The 22,781-nt window shown below is 38.2% G+C and overlaps 1 protein-coding gene across 1 annotated transcript in view; it reads left to right on the top strand.

Annotated features, from left to right (window-relative positions):
- Positions 1 to 21,278, top strand: part of PIP4P2 (phosphatidylinositol-4,5-bisphosphate 4-phosphatase 2) — a 73,938-nt gene extending 52,660 nt beyond the window's left edge. Inside the window, exons 5-7 of the mRNA XM_019974051.2 lie at positions 1,316 to 1,368; positions 18,136 to 18,226; positions 18,871 to 21,278. Of these exons, the coding sequence (XP_019829610.2) occupies positions 1,316 to 1,368; positions 18,136 to 18,226; positions 18,871 to 19,014 (288 nt within the window). The 3' untranslated portion in view covers positions 19,015 to 21,278. The remainder of the gene's footprint in view (positions 1 to 1,315; positions 1,369 to 18,135; positions 18,227 to 18,870) is intronic.
- The last annotated feature ends 1,503 nt before the right edge of the window (positions 21,279 to 22,781 follow it).

Below are 22,781 nucleotides of genomic sequence, written 5' to 3' on the forward strand. Positions count from 1 at the left end.
ATCTGAATAACAGTACTGTGGGGAAGGTAGCCCACATTACTGCCTATATTACAGGGAAGATATACGTAATAAAGTCGAAGCTATGATTTTTCCAGTAGTCATGTACAGAGGTGAGAGTTGGAGCATAAAGAAGGCTGAGCACCAAAGAATTGATGCTTTTGAACTGTGGTGCTGGAGTAGACTCTCAAGAGTCCTTGGACTGCAAGGAGATCCAACCAGTCAATCCTAAAGGAAATCAGTCCTGAGTGTTCATTGGAAGGACTGAGGCTGAAGCTGAAGCGCTAATACTTTGGCCACCTGATATGAAGAACTGACTCATTGGAAAAGACCCAGATGCTGGGAAAAATTAAAGGCAGGAGGAAAAGAGGGCAACACAGGATGAGATAGTTGGAGGGCATCATTGACTCAATGGACGTTGAGTTTGAGCAAACTCCAGGAGATAATGAAGGACAGGGAAGCCTGGCATGCTGCAGTCCATGGGATCACAACGACTGACTGAACAACAACAACACAGGGAAGAAAACTGAAAGAAAGTTGTTTATAGGAGTGTATTTTTTTACGTAGAATAAGCAACTATAAGCTGAAAGCAGTTTCCTCGCATTAGTTCTCAGTTCAGCTCAGTCGCGTCCGACTCTTTGTGACCCCATGGACTGCAGCATGCCAGGCCTCCCTGTCCCTCACCAACTCTTGGGGTTTACTCAAACCCATGTCCATCGAGTCGGTGATGCCATCCAACCATTTCATCCTCTGTCGTCCCCTTTTTCTCCTGCCTTCACTCTTTCCCAGCATCAGGGTCTTTTCAAATAAGTCCGTTCTTCACATCAGGTGGCCACTAGTTCTACTTGTATCTAATTTGTTTTATTTATTTACCTTGTGGATTTTCTTCATAAATAGAATAATTGTATTTTAGTATTGACTCAATATCCATGTATTTTAAAAATCTAGGCATTAATATTCGGAGAAGAAACAACTTTGGAGATACATGACATATGTTTTTATTTTCTGGCAGTGGAGTGAGACATAGAGCTGAATAAAATGACCCAATTATGACATGACATTCAGTTTTCATTGTAAAGCAAACCGAGATTGCGTCAGAAAACTGGGGAAACCTTGGGAACTGTTTCGGAGGGGAAGTGTAACCTTTATTTTAAGGGAGGGGGACATGAGCTGGAGGGGGAAAGCTCATATAAACATGAAAAGGTTGATGGCTTCTGTCGTGATCCCTGAGAACCTTTGAACTAAAAGAAACACCTTATCAGATTGGATAGTTTTCAGTTGTTTTTCTTGTCAACCTCTCTTCTCATTTATTTTACAGTGGATGGAATTGAGGTTCAACACTCTGGCAAAATGCCCACACTGCAAAAAAATGTAAGTTCTGTACCACTGGCAATACTACTGGGAAATATTTGAGAACAATTTAAACAGTTCAGAATTTTCACTAAAGTCAATTTCGATTTTAAGATATAGTTCAGAATGTATGCATGGTTAACATGTTTATGATTTTCAAAACTAAAAAAAAAATACATCTTTGAACTGATTAATATATTCCATTTTGCAATTAAAATGATTGGACTTAACCTGTTCTCTAAAGGTAAAGCAATTTCTAAGAAGGTGGACATTACAAAAACTAACAGTAACCTAGTAAGGATTTTCAAATGTTCTAAGTAGTTATAATTTGTTTTAAATAATCTAAAATTTATATTTTTAAAAGTGGGCTGTAATCTAGGAGAAAGCCAGATTTCGGGGAGTTAATAATTAGGTCATTGGATGGCAACGTTTTTATAATTATTTATCTCTCTTAACTGTTCAATTTCTCTGTGTTCCTAAATGGTGTACCTAGGAAAAAATAACAAAAGGCAATATAAAAGTGGGAAAAAGTAGAAGGTATTTTGATCATTTTATGCCATCTGTGTTGAGAGTCCCCAAGTAACCCTAAGAGTTTTTGACATTTTAGGAGAACTAGTAGGAATTAGTATACAGTTTACTCACAGCTTTATGGTGAACGTATGCAAAGTAAGATCAGCGAAAGAAAAAAGGCACTTGCGGCAACATCTGGAGGAAACCAGGAGCAAGCTTTCAAGAGTCCTCTCCCAGTGGAGTCACACAGGCTTTATTCCTCCATCAGTAAACTGTTACAAAACATGTGAAATGTTTTGGGGGACTTCCCCCTTGGCTCAGCAGTAAAGAATCTGCCTGCAATGCAGGAGATGTGGGTTGTATCTGTGGGTCAGGAAGATCCCCTGAGGAGGAAATGGTAACCCATCCAGTGTTCTTGCCTGGAAAATTCCATGGATAGAAGAGCCTAGTGGACTGCATACAGTCTATGAAGTCTTTTAGAGTCGGGCATGCCTAAGCATACACGCACGTGAAATGTTTTTGACAAGAGAAGCTTATTGGAGACTCAGTGTCCAAGGTATAATTGGAGCTGGTCACATAGACACCTGTTGCATACCACATACCACAATTCCGTACTCCCAGAAGGAAAGCGAGTATTCGACATAAACCATAGTTTGCTTTGCACAAGCAATTTAGGCATAGCAAACCACTCATCAGCAAGGGAATAGTTAGAACTATTTTGAAATCTAAGTTCCCAGGAGTCAGCCAGCTTGTCTAAGAATAGCAATCTTAGGCCAGCTATATTAACTGTTTTCTGCATAACATCTATTTTGATAATAAAATTTCAATTCAAAAATTACTGTTTTCCACTTACATGTGTGGAAAGTAAGCAAAGGAAATTAAACTGGAATGTTTTGGTAATTCAATATTTAAACTGAAAAGTATGAACTCATAGTTAAATTTTTGTGATCCTTTGAATGAAGTAAATACTGTATCTATTTTGAGAGTAAAGTAATTCTAAGAATGGTTTATAGGAGGAAAGAATTTAAAAATGTCTGAGAAGTAGAACATATGTAATGAGATATCTCCTTTTATTTGCGCTTGCTATGATTCCAGCTAAATATAATCCTATGAGAATAACTTTACAGCATATTTCTAGCTTCAAAGGAACAGATATTCCCTTTTTTATTTATTTCTGAAATTAATCATCTGAATGTTTAACTTAGCTGAATCTGAGACAAGTCTGCACATGGTGAAGCAAAGTGGATAACCTCAGATAAGTGCACAGAAAATGGATACTTCAGGGACATACCAAACACATGTGTGTGAATATGTGTGTGAATAATCCGTATTTCTGTATGTTACCTATATTTTCCCCAAAATGAAGACAATTAAATTGCATCCTCACCAGAAGGATTAAATTGGATTTTAAAAAATCTTTTAGAAAATAAAAAACAGAGACTTCTTGTGATTAGCAGATTGTGTGCTAAGCATGGTGATCATTCCTTTGTATGTACATATATTATTTGTAGTCTTTACAGGTCCTGGGTAGGAGGAATTATTATCCTCATTTTATAAATGAGGAGCTGTTAGAAAGGATAATGATTTTGCTCAAGTGATTTGCTTGGTTGGTTTATTTTAGAACAATGGCAATATTTTGCTAATAAGAAAGAAGTATTGAATGTTTAGATATTCTAAAAGAAGGCTGTGTTTTAGTGTAAGAAGAATTCGTATCTCTTTCTTAAGGAACAATTTGCCTAGAAATTCACTTGAAATAAATCAGCTTAAATGTCATTCTTAGAGGAATGTGTATAGAATTGGAATCACATGCTGAACACAAGAGGACTTAGGACATTCATTACTTATTTGAGGAAAGATCATGTTATCACATGAACACTCACGGGTCGTATATAGATTTCTTTTCTCTTTGAATATTTTTCTTAACAAAATGATGAGTCATCTATTGAAGTTAGATTCTGAGATTTTTATTTTTTAAACTCAAATAGCAAATATCCTAAAATTATTTTTTTCTTATAGAAATTACTAAATCATTGCTATGGAACTAGCATTATTTTTCTATCTCACAAGTTGGGGGAGTACCTTCCCCCAGGGCTCCAGAGACCAAGAAACAGTTTTTAATCTCACTGTTTCTTATTCACACAATCACTGAGGCTATAACAGCTAATGGTGAGGTTTCTCTTTCGATGAGGCAACTTGTGGCTAATGCTGGACAGGGGTTGTAGTCCTAGCATTCTGAAATGACAACCTGGACCATTTTTCCATGAAAATGTTTTGATGGATTTACAATTAGTGACATGATGACTTAATCCATGATAATTATCAATGAATATCATTCCTTTTACATCACTGAGGTACTTTTGTGTGGATCTCTTTCTACCATTTTAAACAAGAGCAATTTAAAACTTCTTATTCTCATAAGCTGGGGCTTCCCTGGTGCCTCAGTGGTAAAGAACCTGCCTCCTAGTGCAGGAGACGGGTTCGATTCCTGATCAGAAATATCCCCTGGAGAAGGAAATGGCAACTCACTCCAGTATTCTTGCCTGGGAAATCCCAGGGATGAAGGAGCCTGGCAGGCTACAGTCTGCAGGATTTCAAAGGGCTCAGAGATGACTTAGCAACTAAACAACAGCAATAAATTCTCATAAATTATCATTTTACTTTTCTGGTTAGTGCTTTCTTTTATAATTACTCATTAATTCAACAGTCCTGTGCTGGGTACTAGCTGCTCAAAATAAAGATATAATCTTGCCTTTAAGGAACTTTATCTTATGGATATGTGGAAGAGAACAGACAATTACAATAAAGTTGTACGATAAAGTGCTTTGGAAGGTTATACCTAGCATGTTCTGCTCTGAAGAGATCCTAATCCAGACTGGAGGGAAAGGGAATATGAAAGGAAGCTTCCAGGAAAGAGGGATATTAAAGGTGACTGGTGATGCAATATACTTAAGTGAAGAAAGGGAAGAAGCTACAACCCAGAATACTCTACCCAGCAAGACTCTAGTTCAGATTTGACAGAGAAGTCAAAAGCTTTCCAGGCAAGCAGAAGTTAAGAGAATTCAGCACCATTGAACCAGCTTTACAACAAGTGCTAAAGCAGTTTTTCAAGGCAGGAAACACAAGAGAAGGGAAAGACCTATAAAAAATAAACCCAAAACAATTAAGAAAATTGTAATAGAATCATACACACTGATAACTAACTTAAATGTAAATGGATTACATGCACTAACCAAGGGCTTCCCCAGTGGCTCAGTGGAAAAGAATCCGCCTGCAATGCAGGAGCCATGGGAGTCACTGGTTCGATCCCTGGGTCGGGAAGATCCCCTGGAGGAGAACATGGCAACCCACTCCAGTATTCTTGCCTGGAGAATCTCCATGGACAGAGGAGCCTGGCGGGCTACAGTCCATAGGGTCACAAAGAGTCGGACACGACTGAAGCGACTTAGCATGCACGCACTAACCAAAAGACCTAGACTGGCTGGGTAGATGAAAATGTACATGTATGCACTTCCACTCACCACATCACTCTACTTAACCCCCCAAATCGTATATAAATATTTTAAAAATTTATTTATTTTAATTGGAGGACAATTACTTGACAACATTGTGGTGTTTTTGCCCTCCTTCATCATGAATCAGCCTCAGGTATACATGTGTCCCCCGACCCTGAACTCTGCTTGCAGCTCCCTCTCCACCCCGTCCCTCTGGGTTGCCCCAGAGCACCAGTTTTGGGTGCCCTGCTTCCTGCATCGAACTTGCACTGGCCATCTGTTTTACATATGGTAATGTACACGTGTCAGTGCTATTGGGTTAATCATGTTTCCATTATGGCTTGCAACTGTAATTATCTTTTTTTGTTGTTTGGCTATTGATTGTGAAAATGATAAATATCTTTTACTATAGTGATTGCTGCTAAGTCGCTTCAGCAACTCTGTGCAACACCATAGACGGCAGCCCACCAGGCTCCCCCATCCCTGGGATTCTCCAGGCAAGAACACTGGAGTGGGTTGCCATTTCCTTCTCCAGTGCATGCAAGTGAAAAGTGACAGTGAAGTCTCTCTGTCATGCCCGACTCTTAGCGACCCCATGGACTGCAGCCCACCAGGCCCCTCAGTCCATGGGATTTTCCAGGCAAGAGGACTGGAGTGGGTTGCCATTGCCTTCTCCGATAGTGATTATGTAACTATTATTCATTTTAATATGTTGAACTAAATGATGGAATTATATATCACTCTATATGTATCTAATTATGCTTATAATTATATATCACAGAAAATAATAGAATTATATATCACTAACACTATCATTTAGTATAAAAATCTATAATCACTCTTTAAAATCCAGATGTACATTATAATTATCTTGGAATTTTCTGAAAAATACAAAAGCCCAGGTATTGTTACTTTTTTGAAAACTCCAGATGAGATTATAATGAGCAAACTAGCTGGCATATTGAGTGCAGCACTTTAACAGCATCATCTTTTAAGATTTGAGATAGCTCCTCTGGTATTTCATCTCCTCCACTAGCTTTGTTCATAGTGATGCTTTTGGAAGGCCTACTTGACTTCACATTCCAGGATATCTGGCTTTGGCTGAGTGATCACACCATCATGGTTATCTGGGTCATTAAGACCTTTTTTATACAGTTCTTCTATGTATTCTTCTTAAATCTCTCTGTTTCTGTTAGGTCCATACAGTTTCTGTCTTTTATTGTGCCCTTCTTTGCATGAAATGTTCCCTTGGTATCTCTAATTTTCTTGAAGAGGTCTGTAGTCTTTCCCATTCTGTTGTTTTTTTGTTTCTTTGCATTGCTCCCTTAAGAAGGCTTTCTTATCTCTCCTTGTTCTTCTTTGGAACTCAGCATTCAGATGGGCATATCTTTCCTTTTCTCCTTCGCGTTTCGCTTCTCTTCTTTTCTCATTATTTGTAAGGCCTCCTCAGACAGCCGTTTTGCCTGTTGCATTTCTTTTTCCTGGGGTGGTTCTGATCACAGCCTCCTGTACCATGTTGTGAACCTCCGTCCACAGTTCTTCGGGCACTCTGTCTGTCAGAGTGAATCTCTTGAATCTGTTTGTCACTTTCACTGTATAATCATAAGGGGTTTGATTTAGGTTATACTTGAATGGCCTAGTGGTTTTCCCTACTTTCTTCACTTTGTCTGAATTTTGCAATAAGGAGTTCATGATCTGAGCCACAGTCAGCTCCTGGTCTTGTTTTTCCTGACTGTAGAGCGTCTCCATCTTTGGCTGCAAAGAATATAATATAATCAATCTGATTTCAGTACTGACACACAAATGAATATAAATAAAATAGGAAATATGAATATCAGTGGATTGTATTACTGTTAATACATTGGTTATAATACTGTATAAATGTTACCATTGGGGAAACTGGTTAGAGAACAAATGATATCTCTCTGAATTGTTTCTTTTAATGGCTTTTGAGTCGACATTTGTCTAAAACAAAAAAAATTAATTAACCCAAACAATAAGCAGGCAGGTTTTTAAAAACACAATGAAACTTCTAGAAATTAAAAGTTATAGAAGTGAAAATACGGTAGAACAAGCTAAACAGCAGATCGGATTAATTTGACAGATGAAGCTGTGGATTGGAAGACAGAATCAAGTAAATTACCTAGAATCCATCAGAGAGAAATATAAAAATAAAATTAAAAGGAATATATGTAAGAACATCTGATATATTTCTAATTTAGGAGGAAAAACTAGAGAATGGGATAGAGGTATTGTGAAGAGATAATCCCTAAGGATTTTCAGAGATATGATAGATATGCTCCCGTAGATTCAAAAAGCACAATGAAACCCAATAAATAAATGAGTTATAGTGAAATTGCAGACAACTAAGATAAATAGAAGATATTAAAAGCAGAGACAGAAAAGGCAGATTTTTAGTGTGAAAAAGATAGCAGTTCTGGCAGCAAGCCTCTCAATAGCAACAAGGGAAGCCAAAAAGTTTAAAAATACTTCAAAGTTCTAAGAGAAATCAACTGTCAAACTGTTGTAGACCTATCTAAACCATCACAGGCTAATGAAGTTTAAAAAAAGATATTGGCAAATGTAGAACTAACCAACTAGTCAGAACTATCTTCCCAACCCAGGGATCGAACCCAGGTCTCCCACGTTGTAGGCAGATTCCCACCAGCAGTAAAAACCAAAACAGAGTGGTTACCATTCTGAAACCCTCACTAAAGAGACTGATGAAAGATGAAGTTAGGGGAAATATCCCTGAAGAAATTTCTGCACTCCACGAGTAAAGAAAGTATGAACCAGTAAATGCTAAACATTCGTCAGAAGCACTGACTGTAAAATAGCAAACACAGCAACAATGGGACTTCCCGGGAGGTCCAGTGGTTAAGAGTCCACCTGCCGGTGCAGGGGACACAGGTTTCATCCCTGATCTGGGAACGAAGATCCCACGTGAGTGAGTGAGTGAGTGAAGTCGCTTAGTCGTGTCGACTCTTTGCGACCCTATGGTCTGTAGCCCGCCAGGCTCCTCTGTCCATGGGATTTTCCAGGCAAGGATACTGGAGTGGGTTGCCATTTCCTTCTCCACATGCCGGGAGGCAAGTAAGTCCCAGCGCTAACGGTACTGAGCCTGTGCTCTGGAGGCCGTGAGCCCCAGCGACTGAGCGCACGCCCGGCATATGCTGAAGCCCACACGCCCGAGAGACTGTCCTCCAGCACAGGGAAAGCCAGGCAGTGAGAAGTCTGCACAGCACAGCCAGAGCATAGATCCGGCTCACTGCGACTAGAGAGCCTGTGCGCAGCAGCGAAGACCTAGCGCAGCCAAAATGAATAAATTAAAAAAAAACAATAACAGGGGCTTCCCTGGTGGCTCAGTGGGAGAGAATCCATCTGTCAGTTGCAGGATACGTGGGTTTGATTCCTGGTCGGGGAGAATCCCACCTGCCCTGGAGCAAAGAAGCCCATGCGCTGTAAGGACTGAGGCCCACATGCCCAGGAGCCCTGCTCTGTAACAGGCCAGGCCCCCACAGTGAGAAGCCTGCACCCTACAACTGGAGAGTGGCCCCTGCTTGCCACAACCGGAGAAAAACCCACACAGCAACAAACACCCAGAGCAGCCTAAATAAATAAATAAATAATAAAAGTTTTCATTTTTGTTTAATAAATTTAATTTATTAATTTAATAATTTTATTTAATAGATTTAATTTATTAATTCAATAAATGTAAATTATTTGTTTAATAAAAATAGATAAATAATAAAATTATGAGAAAACAATAACAGAAATACTGTTAATGCTAACAAAATTGGAGAAACAAAAATAGAATTGAACTGACACATTGAAGAACAAAAACACGTAACATGGGAGTGGAGTATTTGGAGTTAAAGCTTCCTAAGATCCTTGCATTTGTTGGAAAGATAGATTTTTCAAATGATTATAATTTTTAAAAGGTATCCATATTAAAAATTAAGTTCCACTGTTAATTAAATAGAAATATACATCATTATGCCAGCAAATTTGGAAAACTCAGCAGTGGCCACAGGACTGGAAAAGGTCCGTTTTCATTCCAATCCCAAAGAAAGGCAATGCTAAAGAATGCTCAAACTACCGCACAATTGCACTCATCTCACATGCTAGTAAAGGAATGCTCAAAATTTTCCAAGCCAGGCTTCAGTAATACATGAACTGTGAACTTCCAGATGTTCAAGCTGGTTTTAGAAAAGGAAAGAGGAACCAGAGATCAAATTGCCAACATCCGCTGGATCATCGAAAAGCAAGAGAGTTTCAGAAAAACATCTATTTCTGCTTTATTGGCTATGCCAAAACCTTTGACTGGGTGGATCACAATAAATTGTGGAAAATTCTGAAAGAGATGGGCATACCAGACCACCTGACCTGCTTCTTGAGAAACCCGTATGCAGGTCAGGAAGCAACAGTTAGAACTGGACATGGAACAACAGACTGGTTCCAAATAGGAAAAGGAGTACGTCAAGGCTGTATATTGTCACCCTGCTTATTTAACTTATATGCAGAGTACATCATGAGAAACACTGGGCTGGAGGAAGCACAAGCTGAAATCAAGATTGCTGGGAGAAGTATCAATAACCTCAGATATGCAGATGACACCACCCTTATGGCAGAAAGTGAAGAGGAACTAAAAGCCTCTTGATGAAAGTGAAAGAGGAGAGTGAAAAATTTGGCTTAAAGCTCAACATTCAGAAAACTAAGATCATGGCATCTGGTCCCATCACTTCATAGGAAATAGATGGGGAAACAGTGTCAGACTTTATTTTGGGGGGCTTCAGAATCACTGCAGATGGTGATTGCAGCCATGAAATTAAAAGATGCTTACTCCTTGGAAGGAAAGTTATGACCAACCTAGATAGCATATTAAAAAGCAGAGACATTACTTTGTCAACAAAAGTCCATCTAGTCAAGGCTATGGTTTTTCCAGTGGTCATGTGTGGATGTGAGAATTGGACTGTGAAGAAAGCTGAGCGCCGAAGAATTGATGCTTTTGAACTGTGGTGTTGGACAAGACTCTTGAGAGTCCCTTGGACTGCAAGGAGATCCAACCAGTCCATCCTAAAGGAGATCAGTCCTGGGTGTTCACTGGAAGGACTGATGCTAAAGCTGAAACTCCAATACTTTGGCCACCTCATGTGAAGAGTTGATTCATTGGAAAAGACCCTGATGCTGGGAGAGATTGGGGGTAGGAGGAGAAGGGGACGACAGAGGATGAGATGGCTGGATGGCATCACTGACTCAATGGACATGAGTTTGAGTAAACTCCGGGAGTTAGTGATGGACAGTGAGGCCTGGCGTGCTGCAATTCATGGGGTCGCAAACAGTCAGACACAGCTGAGCAAGTGAACTGAACTGAACTGATACATCTTTAAAATTCAAAATAGTAGGCAGCAAATGAAATAGGAGCATCAGCTGCTGCTGGTAAGTCGGTCCAGTCGTGTCCGACTCTGTGCAACCCCATAGACAGCAGCCCACCAGGCTCTCCCGTCCCTGGGATTCTCCAGGCAAGAACACTGGCATGGGTTGCCATTTCCTTCTCCAATGCATGAAATTGAAAAGTGAAAGTGAAATCGCTCAGTCATGTCCGACTCTTAGTGACCCCATGGACTGCAGCCCACCAGGCTCCTCTGTCCATGGGATTTTCCAGCCAAGAGGACTGGAGTGGGGTGCCATTGCCTTCTCTGAAGAGCGTCAGAGTCAATCCAAAAGAAATCTAGAAAAGGGGATGGGAGGGTAAATAAAACAGAGAGTAGAAAACCAAAATAAGAAGAAATAATCAACATATATTAGTTGTCAGAATATATATAAACTTAATAAAACTTGTGAGAAATTGTCAGACTAGATTTAAGTACATCTATATTCAATTTGAAGATGAAACATAAAATATGAGAACATAGAATAAAAGTAAAAGGTGAAACCGTGAAACGCTAACCGAAAGGAAAGGTATACCAGGCAAACACTAACCAACAGTAAAAGAGCAATAGTAATACCAGGTAAAATCGCAGACACTGCTGTTCTTTTCTTCCTTGCAGTGGAACTGTCAGTCTTAACGGCTGCTCAGCTAGAGACTCCACTTCCTAACCTCTCTTGCAGATAGATGGTTGTGACCATGTGTTTGTGTTGAGGACCATGGAATATGAACACAAGTGATGAATACATCTTCCTGGGACTCTATTTAAAGACAAAACCTGCTTGTCCTGCTTTTTTACTCCCTTCTTCCAGTTGTTTGGAGAAGGTAACTGCAACAGGATGTTTGTTACCATATTGAGTGAGGGGCAGTCATGGAACAGAACGGTTACCAGCCCTTGGGTGTACATTCACCTTTGAATTCTTATATGCAAGAGAAATAAAGCTGCTGTTTTATAGATTTCTCTGTTATAGCATTTTAGCATATACCTTAATTATCTCATATGCTTTAGGGTATTATTGTCATTATGGTCACTTCATTGGAAATTTAAATTCCAAACTTGTGTGCAACAAGTAATCTAACTTTGATACATATAAAATAAAAATGAATAATTATAAGAACTGTGCTCTTGACAATCAACATAAATGCTGTCAACTAAAAAAAAGGCACAGTGTGAGAGTTCAGAGTTAAGTTTTATCAGGGATAGATACTGCTCCAGAGAGGTAGGGAGGAAGGTCAGTATATGTGTGATTTTGGTGAAGGGGGAGTACGTGCAATCAAGCACCGATTTTTGCAGAAGATTGCTACTGGTCTTATGAAGTCATTAGTTGCTACTAGTGACTCTTACTACCGCTAGTAGACATAAGAAGAGTAGACATTAGTGCTTTTCTAGAAATGAGGAGCTGCAAGAATTGGGCTCATAAAATCTTCTCCTGAAAAGATTTATCTGAAGACCCGGTCTGCCAGATTTTCTCAGAGAACAGTGTCTCATTCCGGAACTCCACCCTGAACTCCTTTCAGGGAGTGTTGAAGGTCAGTAAGCTGCAGCAGCTCATGATTTAATCCTTGTAGAGGTCTCTGGCAAGTGCCAATTTGTAACTGGCGATGCAAAAAGCAAAATTGTAATACTTTTAGAAGAAAAGGTAGAAAAATATTTTTATGACGGAAGTAGAAAAGAATTTCCTAAAAAAGTACAAACCTTAAAGGAAAAGATTGGTAGTTTTGACTATATTAGAAGTACTTTGTATTACATTGGTATCACTAGTAAATACTCATATCAAAATATGTTATTAAAGATGAATTTGTAAAAACAGACTATAAGAAGATACGTATGGGGACTTCCCTGGCAGTCGAGTGGCTAAGACTTTGCCTTCCAGTGCAGGGGCTGTGGCTTCAATCACAGGTCAGGGAGCTGAGACCTCACGTGCCTCGTGGCCAAAAAAACAAAACGCAAAACAGAAGCACTGTTGTAACAGATTCAATAAAAACTTTAAAAATAGTCCATATTAAAAAAATCCTTTAAAAAAAGAGATATGTGTGGTATATATAGCTGTGTGGAATAGTATGCAGATTATATAAATATCATCTATGAATTATCTAAATACAGCCCAAGACAAAGAGACAATAGATATGAACAAGCAATTAATAGAAAAAATCAGTAGTCAACCTGCATATGAGAAGATGTCCAACCTCACTACAAATTAGTTCTATATTAATACAGAATAAATCCACAATGAAATACCATTCACATTCATGAAATTCTCAAACCTGAGAACATTACCAAGTTTTGAACTGTTAATGAGGATATAGGTAGAACTATGAAAGTTTTCATATAGTGTTGGTGAGATATAAATTTGGCATTTGTTAAAATTAAAGATATGTCTAACGTACAATCCAGCGATTCTATTCCTAGGTATATGTTTGATAAATTCCTGCATATTTACGTAAGGAAACATTTAGAGTGTATTTGAAACAGTCTTGTTATAATAGCAAAAAAAAAAATTTTTTAAGTCCCTGACTGTCCATCAACAAGAAGAATGAGCAAGCTCTGTGTGTGTGTGTGTGTGTGTGTGTGTGTGTATAATGGAAGATAGTTGTGGAAATGAATGAAGTAAATTTCTGCATGTGAATATGGAAAAGTCATGTAGAGTATCAAGGGGAATAAAAACAAGTCACAGAAGCAAACAGTTTAATACATGTATCTGTAAAAAGTTTTAACACTTGCAAAACAATATTATGTGTTACATACAGATACCACATTTGTATTAAATGTATAAGAGATTTTATTATCCATGCAGTAGGTGTTTTTGGTCATTGCCTTTCCTTGTGATAAGATGGCACTTGGGTTGTAAAGTAGCGGTAAATTATTTCTTTCCTGTGAAGATTTTCCAGAGGTAGAGACTGTTTACGTTGAGTGATGAAAAATGAGCATGGTTTTCTAAGTATTAGAAAACTAAAGTGTGTTTTTAAACACACTTTAAACACAAAAGTGTGTTCCTTTGCCTCATAGAAAAGCTGCTACAACATTCACTTAGAAACGTTTGACTTATTCTAGTAAATTCAGTTGCCTTCTAATCCTTGGTAGATTGGGCTTCCCTTGTGGCTCAGCTGGTAAAGAATCTGCCTGCAATGAGAGAGATCTGGGTTTGATCCCTGGGTTGGGAAGATCCCCTGGAGAAGGGAAAGGCTACCCACTCCAGTATTCTGGCTGGGAGAATTCCATGGACTGTATAGCCCATGGGGTCACAAAGAGTCAGACACAACTGAGCAACTTTCATTTTCACTTCCATTGTAGATTAGACTGCCAAACGCAGATACGTAGGTAAATGAGAAATGATAGCCACCTGTGAGATATAACACAGAAATAACCAAATGCACACATGGTTATTAAAAGTAGTCAAAGGTTAAATATAACATATAGGGAGTGAATCACAGATTCCCTATTAACTCCAGATAATAGGCTGTATACTACCCAATTAATAATAACCACCCCCACCCCCAGATCATCCAGATGTTTCTGTTTTGGTTCAAGTATGCAGGAATTTTTATGATACATATTTGCAACAATGTTCATCAATTTTAAAAAAGATTTGGGACTTAAAGGAAGTTACTTTTCTGTTATGCAAAAGTAACCTTTTTGGAATAGCACACTCCTAAATTATGCCTAGTAAGTGATGCATTTCTATATTTCATTTATTCAATAGACATTCTATGAGTAATTTACCACATGGTAGGTATAATGTTGACCCTGGCTGGACACAGACAAATCAGATAATTATATATATATATATATATATATATATATATATATATACACACACATATATATAGCTGTCTGCTCTCACCCTGTTTTACCTGTTCACTGAGGACAATATGAGAATGCCAAGCTGGATGAGTTACAAGCTGGAATCAAGACAGGTGGGAGGAACACCACCAGCCTCAGATGTGAGAATGACACCACTCTAAGGGCAGAAAGCAAAGAGGAACTAAAGAGCCTCTTGATGAGGGTGAAGGAGGAAAGCGAAAGAGCCAGATTAAAACTAGATATTAAAAAAACTAAGATCATAGCATCTGGCTGCATTACTTCATGGCAAATAGAAGGGGAAAAGGTGGAAATAATAACATTTCCTCCTGTTGGGCTCTAAAATCACTGCAGATGGTGACTGCAGTCATGAAATCAGAAGACCACTGCTTCTTGGCAGGAAAGCTATGACAAACCTAGACAGCGTGCTGAAAAGCAGAGACATTACTCTGCCGACAGAGGTCCGTATAATCAAGGCTATAGTCTTCCCGTGGCCTTGTGTGGTTGTGAGAGCTGGACCATAAAGAAGGCAGAGAGCCAAAGAATTGATGCGTTCCAACTGTGGTGCTGGAGAAGACTCTTGAGAGTCCCTTGGACAGCAAGGAGATCAAACAAGTCAATTTTAAAAGAAATCAACCCTGAATACTCATTGGAATGACTGATGCTGAAGCTGAAACTCCAGTATTTTGGTCACCTGATGCAAATAGTCAACTCATTGGAAAAGTCCCTGATGTTGGGAAAGATTGAGGGCAGAAGGAGAAGAGGGCATCAGAAGGTGAGATGGCTGGATGGCATCACTGATGCAATGGACATGAACTTGGGCAAACTTCGGGAGATGGTGAGGGACAGAGAGGCCTGGTGTGTTGCAGTCCATGGGATCCCAAAGAGTCAGACACAACAGGGCAACTGAACAACAGTAATATCATCCACTAACACAATATGTGATATATGATATGTGTTAATGTATGTTTGTTTAGGAAAGGAGAAAGTACCAGTTTGGCTTTTTGACCTTTGCTATACTTTTACTATTCTGAAATTTTTTAAAAAATTAGAAATAGAGAGATCTGAAAACTATTGAATTTAGAATTTCAGTTGAGAGATATATTTTATGAATTTCCCATAGGCTTCTTGCATATGTATTTAAGATTTTTAAAAGTTTAACCTCTTTAATTTTGTAATCCTAATTCTAACAATGCAAAAAATCAGTATTGTTAAAATGGCCATACTACCCAAAGCAATATACAGATTTAAAGAGATCCCTATCAAATTACCTATGACCTTTTTCACAGAACTAGAACAAATAATTCTTACATTCATATGGAATCATAAAGGACCCAGAATTGCCAAAGCAATCCTGAAGAAAAAGAACAAAGCTGAAGGCATAATGCTCCCAGACTTCAGACTACACTACAAAATTACAGTAACCAAAACAGCAAGATATTGACACAAAAACTTATATGGATCAATGAAACAGAATAGAGAGCCCCCAAACAAATCCACACACCTATGGTCAATTCATCGTCAACAAAGGAGGCAAAAATATACAATAGGGAAAAAACAGTCTGTCCAGCAAGGGGTGTTGGGAAGGTTGAACAGCTATATCTCTAATGAAATTAGAAACACTGTCATACCATGTGCAAAAATAACCTCAAAATGACTTAAAGACTTAAATATTAGACATGACACCATAAAACTCCTAGAAGAGAACATAGGCAAAACATCCTCCAGTATAAATTGTACCAATATTTTCTTAGGTCAGTCTCCCAAGGCAATAGAAATAAGAGCAAAAATAAACAACGGGCCTAATGAAACTTACAGCAAAAGAACCATTAAGAAAATGAAAAGAAAAACTAATGGCTGGGAGAAAATGACTTGCAAATGATGTGACTGACAAGAGCTAAATTTTCAAAATATGCAAAGAACTCAACAGCAGCAAAACAACCCAATTGAAAAACGGGCAAAAGACCTAAATAGGCATTTTCCAAAGACAGACAAATGGCCAAAAAGCACGTTATAAGATGTTCAGCATGGCTAATTATTAGAGAAATGCAAGCAAAACTACAGTGAGGTCCCATCTCACACTGGTCAGAATAGAAATTGTTAAAAATTCTGCAAATAACAAATACTGGAGAGGAGTGGAGAAAAGGGAGCCCTCCTACACTGTTCCTGGGAGGGTAAGTTGGTGCCATAGTGGTGGGGTAGGGGAGAAACAGATTGGGAGTTTGGGGTCAGCATATGCAAACTAGTATATATAGAATGGATAAGCAACAAGGCCCAGCTATGTATCACAGGGAACTATATTCAATATCCTGTGATAAACCATAATGGAAAAGAATGTAAAGAAGAACTTATATATATATATATATATATATGTAAAATTGAGTCACTTTGCTGGCCAGCAGAAATTAAAAAAAAAAAACATTGTAAATCACCTCTACTTCCATTTTTTAAAAAGCAGAATGATTTTAGATGTTGCTTGTGAAAGTAACTCAGTCATGTCCGACTCTTTGTGACCCCGTGAACTATACAGTCCATGAAATTCTCCAGCCAGAATACTGGAGTGGGTAGCTGTTCCCTTCTCCAGGGGATCTTGCCAACCCAGGGATTGAACCCAGGTCTCCCACATTGCAGGTGGATTCTTTACCAGCTGAGCCACCAAGGAAGCTTGGCTGGCATTATTTACAAGAAGGAAAATGCTAAGTGTCCAATAGTAGGGAATTCATTAAGTTATCTTATATTCATCTTTCAGAGTTCTAGTTTGAGAATACCTAATGATGTAAGAAAATGCTTATGCTAAACTGGTAAGTTAGAAAAGATGGCTGTAGAAAAATAGGCAAAATGTTCAGTAGTATTCATGGTAGTGAAATTATAGGTAATTTTCCTTTTTATTCTTTATTCTTATTTTCTACACTAAACATATGCCAACAGTTATAAATGTAAGAGAATCAAATGCTATTTTTAAGATAGCACCTATTTTCCATTCTGAAATAGAGTTTTTTGGAAATAAAATTTTATTTTGGAAAATCATTCTATTGTGGGTTTTTGTGGATATTGTCAATGACCAAGACTTGTATTTTGTTTAAAACTACAACGAGTCACACACAAACTCACTAATTATGATTTAGATAGCTCATTAAAAATATCATTCTTTTTTACCATTTTTGTTCTGGTTGCGCTGGCTCTTCGTTGTGGCCTGCAAGCTCTTTGTTGCGGTGCGCAGGCTTTCTCCAGTTGCAGGGAGAAGGCTTCTCTTGTTGCAGTTTGCGGGCTTCTCTAGTTCTGGCTCGAGGGCTTAATTGCCCTGCGGTATGTGGGTTCTTAGTTCCCTGACCAGGGATTGAACCCATGTCCCCCGCATTGAAAGGTGAATTCTAAACCACCGGACCACCAGGGAAGTCCCCCAAAATATCATTCTTATTATGCACGTTCTTGTCTCTCAAGTTGAAGAAATAAATGGAAGTATATGTGTTACTGAAGCTGTGAATTAGTACTCGCAATGATGATATGGAGAACCTTCATGTAAATACTTAGTATTCTGTTTTGTTCTCCTGAATTTACAGTTCTTCAGTGGGTAGTGCACTGCCTCGAAGGCGCTGCTGTGCATATATTACCATTGGAATGATGTGCATTTTCATTGGAATTGGATTAACTGTGAGTATTACTCTGTTCATTGTTAGAATTCTTTCCTCTTAACTTGATCAGTAGTAAATGGTGAGGTTTGGAACAACTTCCATTGAGCCCTAAAGAACCTGCCTCCCTAACATACCAGGCCAGAAGCTTCTAAAAAATTTTGAGCAATCTGAAGGCAATCCATGGGCTTGTTCTCAGCAGAGTTTGCCCATCCGGGTGAAGTCATGTCTTGGGATCCCTCTGAAGGTTCTTGATATGGGAACTTTTATCATCCATTTAACAAAAAGTCCATTTGTTTTATTTAGTGCCAGCACCAGTTTTGCCATGGCCAGAGCTGAAGCAATACTCATTCAGCTACGATGGTCTAAAAAAATTCTTTTTATTCAAGTCAAACAAAGATTTATCATCAACATGGGGATGGCATCAGGGATATAGATTAAATTCCTTTATAAATGTTTTAATGGAATTTTTGTTGATTTGATAAAATCTATAATTAACATAACCTGCTATGTCATTTTATGAAATTTCGCTCTGTCAGTGTTAGTCAGCAAATGCAGCAACTCATGTTTTGTCATCTCGGGAATATGTTTCATAAAAATCACCAAAAAAGCCAACACAAATTCTGAGTTTGTAACCTCTTATTTTTATATTGCTTTTTATTTTAGGTTGGCACCCAAGATTTTGCAAGACGATTTCATGCAACCTATGTTTCTTGGGCAATTGCTTATCTCTTAGGTTTGGTCTGCCTTATCCGAGCTTGTTACTGGGGAGCCATAAGAGTGAGTTATCCAGAACACAGTTTTGCATAAGCTTATTTATGACTTTGTGATGCAGTTGAGGGTATCTAGCAGTTCTTGATAAGCTACTCTGGACATCTTTAAATCATTTACCTAATGGATTTCATTTTCATTTATGTATGAAGTTTTAAGACTGGGAGCCTTAGATGAACAAACGTTTATTGTACTACATTATAAGCAAATAGTTTGTTTTGCTGCTAAGTTTTCAAGCTCCAAATAATAAAGCTTGGTCTTCATGTTCTTTTACATCTCTTAAAGGTATTTTTGATTTGTTCCCAATCATTACACTTAACACCACACTTTCATTATTTTTAAATCAATTATTCTATTACTTGCTGGTCTGTGAGTATTCTCAAGGAGTGTTTATAAATATTGCTGTAATAGCTTCACATTTATACTCACTTTTTAATTAAGCTATCACACTTGCTTGCTTTAAATCTAAGCAATATGCATTTTGCTTGAACTGCTTATAGTAACTTTAACCTAAGATCATAGTGACATTGTTCAGGAAAAAAAAATGTTTAGTGTACCTTCAAAGACTTGACATTCTTGTCAGATAAAGACCATTTCTAGATACTGTATGCTTGTTTTATGTTGTTTGTAGAAATAAATAATATTTTGATAGTAATTTAATATATAAGAATAAAAATATTTATTTGTCCACCGTTGGAGATATGTTGGATAAATGTCTGTTCTCAAAGATCACAGGACTTTTGTCTTTCATTTTTGTTATTGTTTGAAAATGTTCTAGTTATAAAAGTTCTGGCCTAGATTTATGAAATTTAATATTAACCAGCTCTATGTATTCCTTTATGGAACTTGAAGAAAGTGTTTCACATAACATGTTTCATAATATTTAACAGTTTACAAAAATGTATCTATATCAAATTGTCCTCCTTTTCATTAGATCATGGTTAATTTTTCTTATTGGGGGGGTGTGTGTGTTTTAGTCGCTCAGTCGTGTCTGATTCTTTGCACCCCCATGGACTGTAGCCTGCCACCTCCTCTGTCCATGGAGTTCTTCAGGCAGGAATACTGGAGTGGGTTGCCATGCCCTACCCATGCCATGCCCAACCCTAACCCTAACCCTACTTTATGGAATACTTGGGGCTTCCCAGGTGGCACAGTGGTAAAGAATCTGCTTGCCAGTGCAGGAGATGCAAGAGACTTGGGTTCGATGCCTGGGTTGAGAAGATTCCCTGGAGGGGGAAATGGCAACCCACTCCAGTATTCTTGCCTGGAAAATCCCACAGACAGAGGAGCCTGGAGGGCTACAGTTCCACGGAGACACAGAGTCAGACACAACTGCACACACACATGGAATACTGAAATGTGAAGGAAGCCTGTGACGTTGTACACGGGCTAAAATATCAAGATTAAATGTAGTTAATTTTATCATCCTTCTCAAAGATAGCTGGTCAAAATGATTGCCAAATTTATTCCAAATACAGATCAAAGACAAAAAGCAATGTTCTTTTCTAGGAATTGACTAGGATTTAAAGAATCACCTCTTGCACTGCCCATCTTTGTAGTTTTAAAAAGAAATTACTTAGCTGAAAGGTAATATTCTAAAGCTTTTGAAGTAGTACTGAATAGAATTAGATAATGAGGTGATCTGAGTAAATCAGTTGGCTATTCCAGGGATAAGAATAATATTTTTAACTATTTATGTTCCTGATTAGTATAACAATGTACTCATCAGAGGGTTTGGGGCAAAATGCACATAAACTTCACGGAGTAAATGATAAATGTATAAATGCACTAGCTCAGGATTGTATGTATCTTTGAAAATACACTAATAAAGATTATTGTTCAAAAATTACCTTGTTCTATTCCATTAAAAAAAAAAAGTCTTTCCAAAGTTGCCTTGAGATCTTACTCTAAAGTTGTCATGTTCAAGAATGCATATGATGTTCCTTTATATAATATTCAGTTACATTTTTCCAGTATTTTTGTGCTTTATTTTAAATATTTAAACATAAAGATTTTAAATCCATTTGTAATATACTTGATCCTAGGTATGAAATAATCTATTTTTTTCTCAATGGTTGACTAGTTGTAGCAGCATTGTATACTGAATAATACATTCCTTCCCCCATTAACTTTAAACCACATTAAATTATATCCTGTATGATCATATTTCTTTTGGAATATAACTCCATGATAGCAAGAAACTTGGTCTTATTTGTTGCTTTATTTCCAGCATTTTGAACAATGCTTAGTGTGTATGTGTTCAATAGATGCTTGTTGCACAAGTGAATAAATGATTGAATGAATTGGTATGTTAAATTCTTATATACTATGTGTAGGTAAATATTTGTATAGACTTGTGATAAGGAAAGACTTTCCAAGTAGAACCTCAAAGCAGATATTAATAAGAAATTCAACACCCATTTGTGATTAAAAAAAAACTCTCGACTATGTGGGTGTAGAGGGAACATACCTCAAGATAAGAAAAGCCATATATGACAAGCCTACAGAAATATCGTAGTCAACAGTGAAAAGCTGAAAGCCTTTCCTCAAAGATAACGGAAAAGACAAGGTGTCCACTCTTGGCACTTTTACTCAACATAGTACTGCAAGTCCTAGCTATGGCAATCGGGGCTTCCGCCACCAGGTGGCGCTAGTGGTAAAGAATCCGCCTGCCAATGCAGGAAATGCAAGAGAGGTGGATATGATCCCAAGGCAGGGAAGATCACCTGGAGTAGGAAACGGCAACCCGCTCCAGTATTCTTGCCTGGAACATCCCATGGACAGAAGACCCTGGCAGGCTACAGTCCATGGAGTTGCAATGAGTTGGATGCGACTGAGTGCGCGTACACACACACACACACACACACAGCTACAGCAATCAGATAAAGAAAAGACATAAAAGGAATCCAAACTGGAAAGGAAGAAGTAAAACTGTCACTGTTTACCAATTATATGATACTATATATATAAATGGACTTCCCTAGTGGGTCAGACAGTAAAGCATCTGTGTACATTGCTGGAGACCCAGGTTTGAGCCCTGGGTTGAGAAGATCCCCTGGAGAAGGAAATGGCAATCCACCCCAGTACTATTGCCTGGAAAATCCCATGGACAGAGGAGCCTGGTAGGCAAATACAGAAAATGCTAAAGACACCACCAAAAAACTACTAAAACTAATAAATGAATTCAGTAACTTGCAGGACAAAAGATTAATATATAGAAATCTGTTGAATTGTATACACTATCAGTTGACTCATTGGAAAAGACTCGGATGCTGGGAGGGATTGGGGGCAGGAGGAAAAGGGGACGACAGAGGATGAGATGGCTGGATGGCATCACTGACTCGATGGACGTGAGTCTGAGTGAACTCCGGGAGTTGGTGATGGACAGGGAGGCCTGGCGTGCTGCAATTCATGGGGTTGCAAAGAGTCGGACACAGCTGAGCGACTGAACTGAACTGATCAGAAAGAAAACCCCATTTTTGTAATGGATCATTTGTAAATGATCCCTTTGTAATTGTATCAAAAAGAATAAAACACCCAGGACTAAATCTAATCAATCTTTTACAAGAGGTGAAAGACTTATACTCATTAAACTATGACATTAATGAAAGAAATTGAAGACCACACAAACAAATGAAAAGATATGCCATCCTCATATATTGGAAGAATTAATGCTGCTAAAATAAGATTCATTGTAATCCCTATCAAAGCACCAATGGCATTTTTCACAGAACTAAGACAAATAATTCTAAAATTTTACAGAAACACAAAGACCTTGAATAGCCAAAATAATTGTGAGAAAAATG

The sequence above is a fragment of the Bos indicus genome, chromosome 14 (assembly GCF_029378745.1).
Source record: "Bos indicus isolate NIAB-ARS_2022 breed Sahiwal x Tharparkar chromosome 14, NIAB-ARS_B.indTharparkar_mat_pri_1.0, whole genome shotgun sequence".
In the NCBI taxonomy this organism is placed as follows: Eukaryota; Metazoa; Chordata; class Mammalia; order Artiodactyla; family Bovidae; genus Bos; species Bos indicus.